At 41.1% G+C, this 15,051-nt stretch overlaps 1 protein-coding gene across 1 annotated transcript in view; it reads left to right on the top strand.

Annotated features, from left to right (window-relative positions):
- Positions 1-363: 363 nt before the first annotated feature.
- Positions 364-15,051, top strand: part of aco1 (aconitase 1, soluble) — a 17,996-nt gene continuing 3,308 nt past the window's right edge. The window contains exons 1-17 of the mRNA XM_056368809.1: positions 364-488; positions 2,875-3,004; positions 3,106-3,274; positions 4,284-4,421; positions 4,567-4,636; positions 4,740-4,923; positions 5,515-5,654; positions 5,748-5,919; positions 6,958-7,058; positions 7,991-8,107; positions 8,641-8,800; positions 8,877-9,012; positions 10,717-10,801; positions 11,031-11,187; positions 12,842-12,966; positions 13,056-13,160; positions 13,926-14,068. Of these exons, the coding sequence (XP_056224784.1) occupies positions 2,896-3,004; positions 3,106-3,274; positions 4,284-4,421; positions 4,567-4,636; positions 4,740-4,923; positions 5,515-5,654; positions 5,748-5,919; positions 6,958-7,058; positions 7,991-8,107; positions 8,641-8,800; positions 8,877-9,012; positions 10,717-10,801; positions 11,031-11,187; positions 12,842-12,966; positions 13,056-13,160; positions 13,926-14,068 (2,111 nt within the window). The 5' untranslated portion in view covers positions 364-488; positions 2,875-2,895. The remainder of the gene's footprint in view (positions 489-2,874; positions 3,005-3,105; positions 3,275-4,283; positions 4,422-4,566; positions 4,637-4,739; positions 4,924-5,514; positions 5,655-5,747; positions 5,920-6,957; positions 7,059-7,990; positions 8,108-8,640; positions 8,801-8,876; positions 9,013-10,716; positions 10,802-11,030; positions 11,188-12,841; positions 12,967-13,055; positions 13,161-13,925; positions 14,069-15,051) is intronic.

The raw sequence follows: 15,051 nt of genomic DNA, 5'->3' as shown, positions 1-15,051 counted from the left end.
TTAGCTCATATGAAAGACTTGAAGCAAGATCAAATTCATCAAGATATAGACCCACGGCATTAACAATACAGGGAAGATTGTTAAATGGATGGTAAAAAAAAGAGATAAACACACACTCTCAAGACTGAAGATCTATTTTCTACTTAGTGAAGTGGATTTTGTAAAGGGAGCGGGATGATGGAGTCATTTTTTAATTCATTTATTATTATTATTATTATTATTATTATTATTATTATTATTATTATTATTATTATTTATTCTTTTTTTTTTTTAGGGGATATTTAACTCTGGTCCACACTCCAACATTGTAGGTGGCGGTAATGCGCCTTAATGCTAGTTGCCACCCGCCATTAAACGAAAGAAGAAGAAGAAGATGGTTGTAATTTGCCATTGAAGAAGAAGAAGAAGAAAAAGAAGAAGAAGAAGAAGAAGAAGAAGTCGGTAATACACTGTCGTACTCTGTAATATCTCCGGTGCTACACACACAAGTAAGTTATAAAATGAGACGGGATTTTTTTGAACGGTTTTATTAACGGTCTTCCAGCAGCGTCAGGAAGCTAACGTAAACCCCCCCTCCTGCTGTCATAGCTGTTAGCTAGCGAACTTTGGATGTTGCATTCAAAACCTCTGTGCCTTTTTTACCAAGTCATGCTAACATTGCATGTGAAAAAGCCTCTAGTGATATTTCTGAGACTGCTCGTTTTCTCGTGTGTTTTCATACCGAAACTATGCGTTCTTAAATGTTGACGTTTGACCAAGTTAACTTAGCTCAGAGGGCCAAGGGAGGAGAGACTGGGAACAGGGAACCACCGAGGAAGCATGAAATACAGGATAAACGTCTTCGGTTTGTCTGCAGTCATGATTTAGAATTAAACTGTTGACAGAAGTTTAGAAAGAGACTGTTTTCAGTAACAATTTATGGGCTGGTTTGTCAAAATTTTATCTGAAGCTGTGATTGTGTTTTATTACAAAACAAATTAAGGCAGAGTACTGGCATGTAATAATCATCTAAACATAAAACTTATGATAAAATAACTTTTCTTTAAATTCTCAATATTTTGAATTGTTTGTCAGGAAACGTCAGGTCAGTGTTTGTGTGAACAAGACTACCCAGCACTAGTCATTATCAATACATTTACAAATGCATTCCTTGTTACATTAAACATGTGTATTCAAAGTAAAGCGCTCGTGCTAGTGGCTCTGACCATGTTACGTCACACAGCAATGTCTCTGACATACACTGACTTTGTACTTTGCAGTAGAGCTGCATTAGCTGTATTTCAGATAACCAGCAAAGTATGTGGATATTCAGGATATGTCGTCCCACTTCACCTTTCACACAGATAACACCTCTCTCCATGAAATCACTTGTAGTAGAGCATGATTTTCTTGATTTTTATTCAGATTGTGTTTATTTTTAACAAGGGTCAGCTTGTCGAACACGGAGCTGCACATTTCTCTGTTAAAGTTTCATCAGGTTGCTAAAGAGATTTAGTTATGTAAGGTTTGTAAAACATGGGCCAAACGTTCAATGACCCTCAACTCCACTATCCTGCCTGGACTCACTCCACTGTTACAGGCTAATCCATTTGCACACTGAGTGTGAAGGATTGTCGACTGGACCTTGTAATTAACCTTCTACACACTTACTGAGCACTTTATTAGGACGACCTGTGCACCTGCTTATTCATGCAACTGTGTAATGAATAAAATCCTGCAGATACAGGAGCTTCACTTAATGTTAAAATTAAACATAAGAATTAGGAAAATAATGTGAATTCAGTGACTCTGACTGTTGTTGTCAGACCCTGTTCTGAGTGTTTCTCAAACTACTGATCTCCTGGGTTTTCACTCGCAACAGTCTCTAGAAAAAGCATTCATTGAGAAGCAGCTCAGTGTTGATGAAAGAGGTCAGAGGAGAATGGACAGACTAGTTGGAGCAGAGTCAGAGTCTGAATCCATGGACCCAACCTGCCTTGTGTCAACAGTCCAGGCTGGTGGTGGTGTGATGGTGTGGAGGCTTTGGATAAAAACAAGAACATACTGGATAGGTGGCGTGTGCGTGGCGGCTGAGGAATGCCTTGGTTTTCATTTCAGCGCCCATGTTAACGGGTTAGAGCGTCTCATTGTGGCTGCGTGTCACACCTAGCCGCTGCATCATGGGATCAAGTGATTCGGCGTCTCGTATATTTTTCACACGTGAAGCGTCTCCCAGCAAATACAGACAAAAAAAACCTGTTGATGTCATATTGACATCATACTAGCAACATTACATAAAACTGACACCTTCCACTGTAGTTGTCTCTGTCTAGGCTGAATCTGAATTTGACACAGACTTCAAAAATCTAAATATATTTTACCCATTTCAGCAGCTGCATGTGGAGACAGTGACGTTTTAGTGACTTTTTCTGCCAAAAATAAATCAGAAATTAATTAATGATGAAAAGAAACACAACAGTCCAGTGACCTGTAACTCTAGAGACAGAGCTGCAGCCGGTGTGAACACACACACGTGATTCTGCAGCAGATCAGTGACGTCAGCCGCCAATCACACAACGCAGGTAGTGTGTGCTCTCAAACTGGTTTCGTCAACATGTGAGTTCAGTGAACTTCGGTGCCCCCGCCCCCCAGTCTCCAGACCTGGATCCACTAGAACACCTTTGGGATGAGGTAGAACAGGAGAGCAGCTTGAATGTGCAGCTGACAGATCTGCAGAAATGATGTAATGCATCATGTCAACATGGAGCAGAGCCTGAGAGGAAAGTTTCAACATCTGATCGATCCATGACGAACTGAGCCTGTTTGGGAGCAAAGGGAGAAACTCCCCAGTATTAGAATAGTGTTCCTAATAAATGCTTCTATTTTCTCTTTCAGATTTGTACTGAGACATAGAGGATGTCCAATACTGAGAATAATCCTTTTCAACATATAGTTGAGCCTCTGGACCCCACGGACCCGGAGCAGCAGTTTTACAATCTTTCCAAACTTGGAGACACTCGATATGGTAACCACAAATCTGTACTGAATGTACAAACCTCTTGTCAAAGTAATTGTATAGTTTTAGGAGCATATGTTCCCGAGGTTCACTGTCCATCTGTCCGTCAGACCGCCTACCGTTCTCCATCCGGGTCCTCCTGGAGTCTGCAGTCCGGAACTGTGATGAGTTCCTGGTGAAGCGCTCAGATGTGGAAAGTATCCTCAACTGGAAGCAGACCCAGACTCAGACTGTGGAGGTACCATTCAGACCGGCCCGAGTCATCCTCCAGGATTTCACGTATGTCTGCACTATTCCTTTGTATCAGAATGTCAGTCAGTTGTTCAACAGATTTTTTATTAATCAATGAAGTCTTTAGTAACTCATAGATCTGTATTTTCATTTAAACTTTATAGATAAAAGTCACAGTTATGTGGAGTACTGCTTCTTCTATCAAGTCTGAGAAAATAACCCAGAATAATGTCAGCTTGCGCTTGGATACTGCACATTTGTGAGAGAGAGCCTATGCGACAAAATAAAGACAGTTGTTTATGAGGCAGAGGGTGTTTAATGTAAAGACGATGAGAGAAAAAGTAAAATGCAAAATGGATTGGTTTTCAGTAGCTACAGTGAGAGAGGAGACAGAGTCTGGAGTGAGCAAAAAAAAAGTACAATCCACGTTTATTCCTTTCTACAGTCCATCCCCGCATCAACCTCCTATACGCATTAAAGATGCAGGGCTCTATCTTACACCTGACACAAAGTGTCTTTGCTAGTTTCGCTAGCTAACACTAGTTTAAAAAACTACATTTGCTGCTTTAGGAAATGACTGAGCCTTTTTAAACAGTGAAACTTCCGTTTATAAAAATGTACATCTTCAGTAGGAACCGATGAGCTTGGGGGCTGACAGCGTGGGGAAGCATTGAGACACTAATATGTTGTTGATTTTTGTCTTTTTATTGGGGTTTTTCACATTGACAGAGATAAAGAAAGTTGTCAGCCTTATCCATCACGATATAGAGATAAATCTGCATCTGATGGAAAGATAAGGGCCAACAAAAACCTCAGAGGTTTATTGAATATTGAATATGTCATTTATGTCACTCAGTCATAATCTATGCTTTTGTGTTTATTGTTCAGTACAAAGAATTGTTAGAAGCTCCATGTGAGGAGTAAGAATCATGCGCAGGTGTATTTCAAATGATATTGTTAATTAATTGAAATAATCCAGACGATAAATAAATTGACGATTAATTATATCTCAATGATGACTCAATCTGACCTGCTGTGTCTCTACACTCTTCTTCAGTGGTGTCCCTGCTGTGGTGGACTTTGCTGCCATGCGTGATGCAGTGATGAAACTAGGTGGTGACCCAGAGAAGATTAATCCAGTTTGCCCTGCTGACCTCGTCATCGATCATTCAATCCAAGTGGACTTTAATAGAAAGTAAGACCAGGTTCATCAAACTCTTTCCACCATGGCCCCATCAGTTCACAGATGCTGTGTTTTCCTGCAGCTAGCTGCATGATCATCTCCTCTCTTTGCAGAGGCTTTAAGAAATGCAATCTATCCTTTGTCTTTTTTCCTGAAGGTCTGACAGCCTCCAGAAAAACCAGGATTTGGAGTTTGACCGCAACAAAGAAAGGTTTCAGTTCTTAAAGGTATAAACGATTAACAATCCAATTCTGTGGTATTCATGTCTATTAGGATTTCATTCTGATGGCTTTTCCTTCAGCCCTTAAATATGTCCTCTGTTATTCCCAGTGGGGTTCGAAAGCCTTCAGGAACATGCGAATCATTCCTCCTGGTTCAGGGATCGTTCACCAAGTCAACCTGGAGTACCTGGCCCGAGTGGTGTTTAACCAAGATGGCTACTTCTACCCCGACAGCCTGGTGGGCACAGACTCCCACACAACCATGATTGATGGACTGGGTGTCCTTGGCTGGGGTAAGTTTGTTCGGTGGGACATCTCCCTGATTTATTTCTCAGGAGATGCTGTGAATCCGTTTTCACTTCCTCTGTGGCAGCAAATCGCATTAAACAAGTCTTCAGGAACACTGATAATAAAAGCAGTCCTTCCAAGGTCGGTCTTAGGATGAGGTTCCTGAAGAAGCAGCCAATCACTGGAGCAAGATAAAGGTAGACCAGGGTTCCACTGCAACATAGATGAGATTTATGATGGTAATTTTCCATTCAGGGCTTTATAGATATACAGACACCAGTTCTTACTGAGAGAGAAATCCAATTATTTAATAAGACCATCTTCTGTCATAGCTTGACAATAAGGTTCCTGACATAGTAGGGGTGGAACAGTACGCACAACTCACATTGTAGTACATACCTCGGTTTTGAATTCACAATTCGGTATGTTTAACTTGTAAATATAAAGGTGTCATTTTAACATCCTGTACTGAACAGCACAGTACAAATATGTGTACGGAGTACAACACAAAATAGTATCACAAGTATGAGGATGAGTTTGTCATTTGCAGTGTGATCATTATTTTTTTAATTTATTTATTTTTGTCAAACCTTCAGGTGTGGGTGGAATTGAGGCAGAGGCCGTGATGCTGGGTCAGCCAATAAGCATGGTCCTGCCTGAGGTGGTGGGATACAAGCTGCATGGGAACCCAGACAAACTCATCACCTCCACTGACATCGTCCTCACTGTTACCAAAGTAATTACAATCAGTTTTCATGCAGATTTTACAACACATCAGCCACTGTAATATTTAGTATCACTGACATCACGATCTTCCTTGTGCTCTCAGCACCTCCGTCAGGTGGGTGTAGTGGGGAAGTTTGTGGAGTTTTTCGGCACGGGTGTGGCTCAGTTGTCTATCGCTGACAGAGCTACCATCGCCAACATGTGTCCGGAGTACGGAGCCACAGCAGCTTTCTTCCCTGTGGACGACGTCAGCATTCAGTACCTCGAGCAGACAGGTGAGGAGTATGGAAGAGCTGTTGCATGGTGGCTGAGTTGTCTGTACTGCCATGTCCCAAGCTACACATTAGATTTGACATTAAATTAGTTTGACTTATCCTTCTCTTCATGGTTCTTTCAGGACTATCAATGTTTTCTTCTTTTTTTTTACCATTTCTGTTTTTCTGAAACCAGCTTGTAGTTCTTAATAGAGATGTTCTGATACCATTTTTTTCCTCCCAATACCTGAATTTATGTATCAGCTGATAACAGCTGTACAGTGTACTACTAACCCTGCATGGCTCAGGTTAAACCCTTTGTAAAACCATGTACAGATACACGAATGCCATAGAAACTTTCTTTTATTATCTGATTTGCCTTTCAGTCATAAAAAAAAAAAAAAAAAAACTAAAAATTCTGGGAAGACCTTGCACACAGTACACATTTTACACCTTTTACAATTACTGATATCACACTATTTACCGGAAATCAGTTCTTCTCTTTGGTCACTTCCTCTCAATTCTCCTTGGCCCTTGCTTGCCCTCTTTCTCCATGTGTAGTTGATTATAGATCAGGTCTAGCTTCTATATTAATACTGTGAAAGTATCAAAGCCTCAGTCCACAGAGAAATGCACACAGCCTGTATTCAGAAACTGAGCCTTAAAACCAGCCGTCAGGACTTCTGGTACAGTCACTGCTCTCAGCCACACCCCAAGCCCCGCCCACCTGGACTCACCGTCCAACATTGCAGGATTTGGTTTCTCTGAGTGTTTACCTGAAATCTGCTATATTCTTATTGAATCACTCAGAAAACAGTCAGCCAATCAGAGGAGAGACCCAGAGCCTCCTCTCTGCACCGCGCAACCTCCTGTGTAGGCCACTGTTTTCGAGTAGTGAAGAAGAATTTATTAATGGGAAAACAGGCGTTTTATCCAGGTGTTAAACTGAAAAGTTTATTGATAAATTACATGGCATCAAATTGGTGTAAAAACTCACATACAATATCCAATCCAGTATTTGATTATTTGATCAATTTTGTCTCCCTTGTTTTGATTCAGGGCGAGAAGCAGAGAAGCTGGCTTACATTACAAAGTACTTGAAGGCAGTTGGCATGTTCAGAGACTACAATAACATCTCTCAGGATCCAGATTTTACTCAGGTCAGTCTCAACCTCATTGTGAAGTTTTGTTCAGCCCATAAACACACTTGATGCTGTCTTAAAGTGTGTTTGTGTGACACAGGCTGATTTGAATGTATCTGGATGTTTTTTGTTTTTTTATGGAGGAAATTGTGACATGATACCGAAGAGAAAAATATAAGAAGAGGAATTAAATAAATTGAGTCGTCAAAATTTAAGATTACCAAAAGTTTCAATATAAATGAGAAAACTATGAATTACAACAAAACCGGGTCTTCTTTGAGTCTCTAACTAATGTCCTAGAAAGAGTTTTGCCAGGGACTCTGTAGATCTACTGGGGCACTTAAATGCTCATGTGGGCAATGATGGAGAAACCTGAAGGGTCCTGATTGGAAGGAACGCCCTGCCTGATTTGAACCTCTTATTGGACTTCTGTACTTGTCATGGATTGGCCATAACAAACACCTGGTGATGAGTTGAATGAGATGGTAGGGAAGGCTGCCGGACAGACCAGGGAACCCCAAACCATAACTTTGACCTTCAGCGCACACTGGAGGCAGTTTGCGGCCGGGATGAGAGTCAGCACCTCCAAGTCTGAGGCCGAGGTCCTCTGCTAGAAAACAGTGGATTGCTCCCTCTGGGTTGGAACTGAGTAGTCGCGAAGGAGAGAAGGAGTTTAATATCTCATGGTCATGCTGTACCAGGTCATTGTGGTGAAAAGGGAGTTAAGCCAGAAGGCAAAGCTTTCAGTTTGCCAGTCGATCTTCGTTCCAACCCTCACCTCTGGTCATGAGCTCTGTGTCGTGAGCGAAAGAATGAGGTCGCAGATACAAGTGGCTGGAATGAGGAATGAGGGTGTCTGGGCTCAGCCTTAGAGATGGGGTGAGGAGCTTGGAATGTGTAAAATGAACCACCACTACAAGTAGATAATGTTCTCTCTCTCTCTCTCTCAGGTCGTGGAGTTGGACCTGAGTACAGTGGTTCCGTGCTGCAGTGGTCCCAAAAGACCTCAGGACAGAATTGCTGTTTCTGACATGAAAAAAGACTTTGAAACATGCCTGGGAGCAAAGGTAGATGCCAGTACAGTCTCATGTTCACTGTACATCCACACTAAACTCAACATTTCTCTCCATTTTGTCCTTCTTTCCACAATAAGGTGGAGTAGATAAAGCTGAAGCAACTGGTCTTAATGTCAGTTTGGGTGCGGAAAGCAACCTATGGAACATGATGATGTAATCTACTTAAATGGTGGCAGTAAAGTTAAGAGGTCAACAGCTGTGGCTCCAGTGTGTGATCACTCATTTTAATTGACAGAGAGCAGGAGGTGACAGAACAGAGGTTCAACCAGCTGAGACTCAACAGCTGTGTCTTTCCCCCTCCTGACCACACGATGGCTGTGAAGCATCATTCTGTTGTTCAAGGATGCAAAGAAGAGATTTAGACATATTCCTTTTGTCATGGGGTTTCAATGTTTATGTATAAAACATGTTTGTATTCCTATATAAACGTAATAATATACATTTATATTACATACAGTATAATTGCTGTTACTTTCAGTATTCCACAAAATGACTCATTTTCTTTTGTGTTGTGATGTGTCTAGCAAGGTTTCAAGGGTTTCCAAGTGCCCCCAGAGCGTCACAGCACGGTGGTCCCCTTCCAGTTCAATGGAAAAGAGTACACACTGAGCCACGGTTCAGTGGTCATTGCTGCTATCACCAGCTGCACCAACACAAGCAACCCATCTGTCATGCTTGGAGCAGGTGTGTGAACCGGTGGATTTTGTGGCTGTGACTTTACTCTTGACAGAGTTATTAAAGATGAATGCTGCTGTTGCAGGACTCCTCGCTAAGAAGGCAATAGAGCTTGGCGTGAGTGTGAAGCCGTACATAAAGACCAGCCTGTCACCCGGCAGTGGAGTGGTCACGTACTATCTAAAGGAGAGCGGCGTTATGGACTACCTCTCCAAGCTAGGGTAGGCTGAACTCCATCTTTTCCTCTTTATTTAATCAGGCAGTCTCATTCAGATTCAAATCTCTTTTTCAAGAGAGACCTGAGAACAAGAAGCAGTCACAAGAGACAGTCAGCAACAAAGATAACAGAACTACATAATAGAATACAAGAAACAAAAACATTTACATTAGTCACAAAATACATCTCATAATAAAGCTTTAAAATATCCAAGGAAAATGTAAGACTCTAGTTTGAGGGCAGTTTACAGTTCATTCCATTTAAATGATGCATAGTGCCTGAAACCAGCTCTGCCAACACTAGTGCAAACATGAGGGATATCAATAAGGATTCTCCTTGGCCAGGAAACAATGACTACAATACTGACTCAAATACTACAAACCAGGAAGTGATGAGGTAGATTATTATGCTTTCTGTAAAAAAGTGGTTTAGGCTGGACTGGAGAGGTCTGGTCTCTTTAATCTGCGAAGGGCATGGAGCCACTGTTGGGCTGAGCAGTAATTTAGCTGCCATAAAAAAATGACACTGTTTGTGATTACTGAAGCTGATTACAGATGAAAATTGAAAGTTTTAGTTATTAATAACTTAAGTTACCTGCAAATGTTGAACTCTACAACCCATTAGATTCAGTATTTTTGATTTAATAAGCAGATTCAGTACTGGATTCAAAGCTTAACCATACACACTGATGCAAAAATCCTGCAATTCCAATGCTACATAATACAGTCGTACGCACTGATTTGCAGCATTGCCTCAATACAAAAATTCGAATTTGGACTTGCTTGAGACCTGAAGGTTAAGGCGAGGACCACAATGGATATTTGGCATTAACATGGCGGCTTCAGAACGGGTTGATTTTCATTTCCGTGCTCCTGTTAACGGCTTAGAACACACTGCCAGCGTGAGACCCACGTCTCACCCGACTATCTAGAGGCCTATTTGTCACACGTGCTACACGCTAGTCTGAATCTGAATATGACTTGAAAAATATAAATATATTTTTTCAACCATTTCAGCAGCTGCATGTGGAGACAGTGACACTTAATTATTGGCGTTGTCGAGAATAGATCAGAAAATTAATTAATAATGAAGAGAAATCCAACATTCCAGTAACCTGCAAACTCTATGTAGAGAGACAGAGCTGCAGCCGGTTTGAACACAGACACATGCTTCTCTGCAGCAGCTCAGCGACAGGCAGTATAGGACTTGATACTTACTCCCACATCCGCTAAATAGATATGTGTTCCCAACAGGAAGTATCAATGTATGTGTCAGTAACAAGAAATTGCAGTAGAGAAATACCGATAAAATTTAGAAATAGAAATAGTAAAATGACCCCCTTGATGGTTTGTTACACAGAACTGTGTGGGAAGGCTTTGTTGGAAACACTTTGGAAAAGAGCGGATGCTTTTAAAGAATAACTGGCAGGTGATTGGATGAACCATTTGTCTGTCATATGACATAGCAGGAGAGCTTATGAATATGTAGTTTGTCCACCAAATGTATTTTTACACTGTAAAACATATTGGCTCTTTCCTGTATTAATACCGGCTTTAAAAATCTGTGGTCAGGTTTGGATTCCTAGTATTTTTACACAGTTGCATACAGGCACAGCAGCACCGTGTATGCATGGAAACATGCATAGATTACCACACTGCAAGTTAGTATGAAGCTTATTTATAAACAATCATTTTGTCCTTCCTGACAGGTTTGAGGTTGTTGGCTATGGTTGCATGACGTGTATCGGCAACAGTGGGCCGCTCCCAGAGCCGGTGGTGGAGGCCATTACAAAGGTACCAGTGGTTTAGTTGCTGTTTCCACATATATCATTTCACCTCCTCACTTTCCTCGCTCAACTTTTTTGTTTCCCAGCATTCCTCACTCTTACTCCTCAGTTAAGAGGAGTATTGTAGCCGCTAAAAGTCTGTGTTTTTCTATTTCTTCTCTCTCATTTAACAAACTACTGTAAAAAGTAAGTCCTTTGAAATGATCTCACTCCTGTCACACATTTATCTGTTTCAGGGAGATGTGGTTGCTGCAGGGGTGTTGTCAGGAAACAGAAACTTTGAAGGGCGAGTCCACCCCAACACCAGAGCCAACTACCTGGCTTCTCCACCCCTAGTCATCGCCTATGCTATAGCAGGCACCATGATGATAGACTTTGAGAATGAGCCCATTGGTGAGTTGTGTACAATACACCCAAAACAACCATCCTCATTTTTTTGTAAAAAAAAAAAAAACTTCTAATTATCACACATTGAACACAACAGTTCTACTCCTTAGTCAACAGTTTGTCACATAATGTGCTGCTAGAAGTTTTAAAGTCCAGAATCTGACTCTGCTCAACCAAGTGAATGAAACAAGAACAATCAAGTCATTCTGAGATGAGATCAGGGGAGGAAAGTTTCACGCTCAGTATAAAAGCAGATTGGTCACACTCTTACTCTTGGGGCTGTTGTGGCTCACGAGGTAGAGCAGGCCGTCCACTACTCAAAAGGTCGGTGCTGCCATCCCTAACCCTCCATTTAACTGAGCAGATCAGATATGTACAGAGTTGATCTGTCGAGCTACAGCTTTAAAAGGTGTGTGTGTGTGTGTGTCTGTGTGTGTGTGTGTGTGTGTGAGAGTTTGGTAGATTGAAGCACAGACACACATTACAGAAACGTTACATTATCCAGAAGCCCATAACGTTTGTTCCTGCAAAACATAAAAATATTTCAGACTGTGTTACTGTAGCCCACTTGTTGAATGGGTGCATCCGACTCTAACTAACGCTGGGTTATCTTATAATGCAGTAATCATCAAAATCATGACACGTTTTTATGACACTCATGTCTGATAAGTATTTGTATTCTTGGTTGAGTTGTCTAACATCACAGCTCCTGAATGGAGAAGCTCTGTTGTCAGACCTTCACTTTAGCTCATGAATGCACCACCATGAAGGATTCATAAAGCACTCCACCAATCAAACACTATTAAAATAAATATTTAACATAAATCAGTCCAGGCTTGTGTTTCATTATAATGCATTAGCTGTGTTGGCTATAATCTCTTGGTTTCAACTTTCAGCGCCTTATTTCACTCTTTGCAAACAAATACCTTTTAGCCACACACCTGCCTGAGTCACATGTGCTGCAGTAACTGAGTGGGACTAGAAGCTTCTCTGTGAGCTGCGTTTTCTAGTAGACACAGCAAATAACCTGGGTTACAGTCCGTGCCTCTGCGTGCACCTTGGTCACCACCACAAGGAAATCCTCAACCTGTGGGTAACACTGATGACTGTAGGACGAACAAAGCATCCACTGGGCTGATTGTGTACAACCACTGGACCGGTCCTTGAAGGTCTATTTTTAGACCTCAAAGGGCTGTTGTGACTCTTAATTTTTATGCCTCCACGCCGGCAAACTGCCAGGGCCGTTTTCAGGTGGCCGTCCGTCTGTCCCATTCTCTCCCATTCTCTCCCATTCTGAGGGAGTTTCTTCAAATGTGGTACAAACGTTCATTTGGACTCAAGGACGAACTTATTATATTTTGGTGGTCAAAGGTCAGTGTGACCTCCATAAAACACTTTTTAGACATTACTCAAGACTTCACACGGCAATTATGAGAAAATATCACAGAAATAGTTGATATTTTATGTGACTCTTGATAAACAGATATGTGTAATCAGAAACTAGTGTGAGTGGTGGAGGCAGACAAACACAAGGAGGTGATTCTAGTTTTATGTGATTTCAGTCTTTTGTTTTCCTACTTCAGCTTCACAGTTACTGAGGCACAGGTCAAAGCTTGTTTTGTCATGAACTCGTTAAGTGTTGTCCTCTCGTTCTCTGCAGCCATTAACTCTGAAGGCAAAGAGATCTTCCTGAGGGACATCTGGCCCACACGAGAGGAAATCCAGGCTGTGGAGAGAAAGTTTGTCATTCCAACAATGTTCAAAGAAGTCTATGAGAAGATTGAGGTAGTGTTTGCCTTCGGTCTGCATTTACAGTTTGATAGAGATGCAGATGACATGACTCTTTTTGACAACACTGTGCTGTGTGGTTACAGAAAGTGAATGAACGCTGGAACGCTCTGGTTGCTCCGTCGGACAAGCTTTATACCTGGGATCCCAAATCCACGTACATCAAGTCGCCACCGTTCTTCGATGGTTTGGTAAATAACAAATCAAAGTTACACAACTACCTGTCAGTTCTTACCACTGCTAAAGTGGGAGATGGAGCTTAAATTAAAAATGAAACATCCAGTGACAAATAATTGTCAGTGTACTTCAAAGCAAAACATGACACAGCATTATACAAATTAGATTTTACATATAATGGACTTTTCGTTTGAGTTGCCAAATTAAACAATGTCGGATTTACATGTGAAAATTAAGTTGCAGAGTTGTCCTTATTTTAGTGCATTACTAATGACAATGAAATAAAAATGGCAGTTTCCATGGTCATTTTCATAATGGCAATATTCTCCATATCCTCTTTGTGCATAGTTCAATCATTAAAGCCACTGTGTGGGATGTGAGACCCAGCTGGCTGAAATGCACCAATCAGAGGGCTCCATTCCATAACAAGCTTATCTTTACCAATGATTTGCTTCAAAACTCAATTTCTATTTTGACAATAATAATGTGTTTTCAGACAGGAAACATAAATATACAGATAACATGAGGCATACAGAAATGGAAAATAATTTTTTTAAATGTGTGTTTTTATTAGTTTTTTCTTTTTAACTATGTTCATATTAACATTGGCAGCCCTAGACTTCCACAGTACTAACATCACTGCTACTTCTACTACCCTGAAGATGATTCACCATCTCCCCCACAGCATTTATGTAGTTTTAGCATCAGACAGTGCTATCATTAATATTAACATTATTATTACTGTGTGGTTGTGGCTCTCTCATCTGTTCTTGATTCAGACCATGAAGCTGCAGCCTCCTAAGTCCATAACTGACGCCTACGTGCTGCTGAACTTTGGAGACTCGGTCACCACAGACCACATTTCTCCTGCAGGGAACATCGCCAGGAACAGCCCCGCGGCACGCTACCTCACCAACAGAGGGTGAGTGACCTCAGCAGCAGTCTGCATGTAGGTTACCTTAATGAGTCACTCTGAATAAGTCCAACTAAAGCACGGTTTAAAGTTCTCCGGCACTGTGCCGGAATTGCGGCGCAGGGCCAGGGCCGACTTAGATTTGAAAATAGATAATTATTATTTTATTATGTATATGGAAAATATTTTTGCGGTTTTTTTTGTTTGGTTTTTTTTCAACTGTCACGTAGCAAGAATATGGCTATATATATATACATATATTTATACAGCCATAAAGAACCCTATATTTTGTATTAATCAAGTGGACATACTTTATTAATAAAAACCTTTGTTTACACTTTGGCTCAGTGAAGCGTAAGGTCAATAATGCACGTGACTGCACTACTTCGAAAAAACCCTGCAATCAATGGGCTGTTCGTTTTGTTTTCATATCATCGTCACAATCTTTTGGACTAATTTGGCAATTGTTTGACAACAGTAAGTCTATTTAGAGACCAACAGAGGAACGAGTGTTGAAAAGTTCGAAAGATAGGCATATTGGATAGGCTATTTTTTTATGTCTTTGGACAATTACAAGACTATGCTTTCCGACTGAGGAACGGATGAGTAGATAATGCATTTTTCTTCCATTTGGACCTTTCAAGTTAACGTGAGGATTCCCTTTTAGAAACGATTAGATTTGGACACTTATGCAATATGCTCCTCAGCCTACAGTTAAACCTCGAACACATTTCATGCACTGAACTTTTCCTTGCTTTAACTCCTGCTAAAGGCAACAGCCAATTGTTCTTTGTAGCTGTGAAGTACAGCCTAAGATATGCTTGATTTATATAGCAACACTGACTTCACTGTTTTAAATCAGGGGTATTTATATCCCACTGCACAGGAAGTGTGAATCTACTTGTCAGTTTCCTTTTATCTCCTACCTGAAATCCAAGTTATGAGCTGTGTTATGAGGTGTGGCACTTCATAGCCGTCTTCGACCACGAAGG

The sequence above is a fragment of the Seriola aureovittata genome, chromosome 23, assembly GCF_021018895.1.
Source record: "Seriola aureovittata isolate HTS-2021-v1 ecotype China chromosome 23, ASM2101889v1, whole genome shotgun sequence".
Taxonomy (NCBI): domain Eukaryota; kingdom Metazoa; phylum Chordata; class Actinopteri; order Carangiformes; family Carangidae; genus Seriola; species Seriola aureovittata.
The sequence above is the reverse complement of the archived record's forward strand: the minus strand, read 5'-3'. Positions and strand labels throughout refer to the sequence as shown.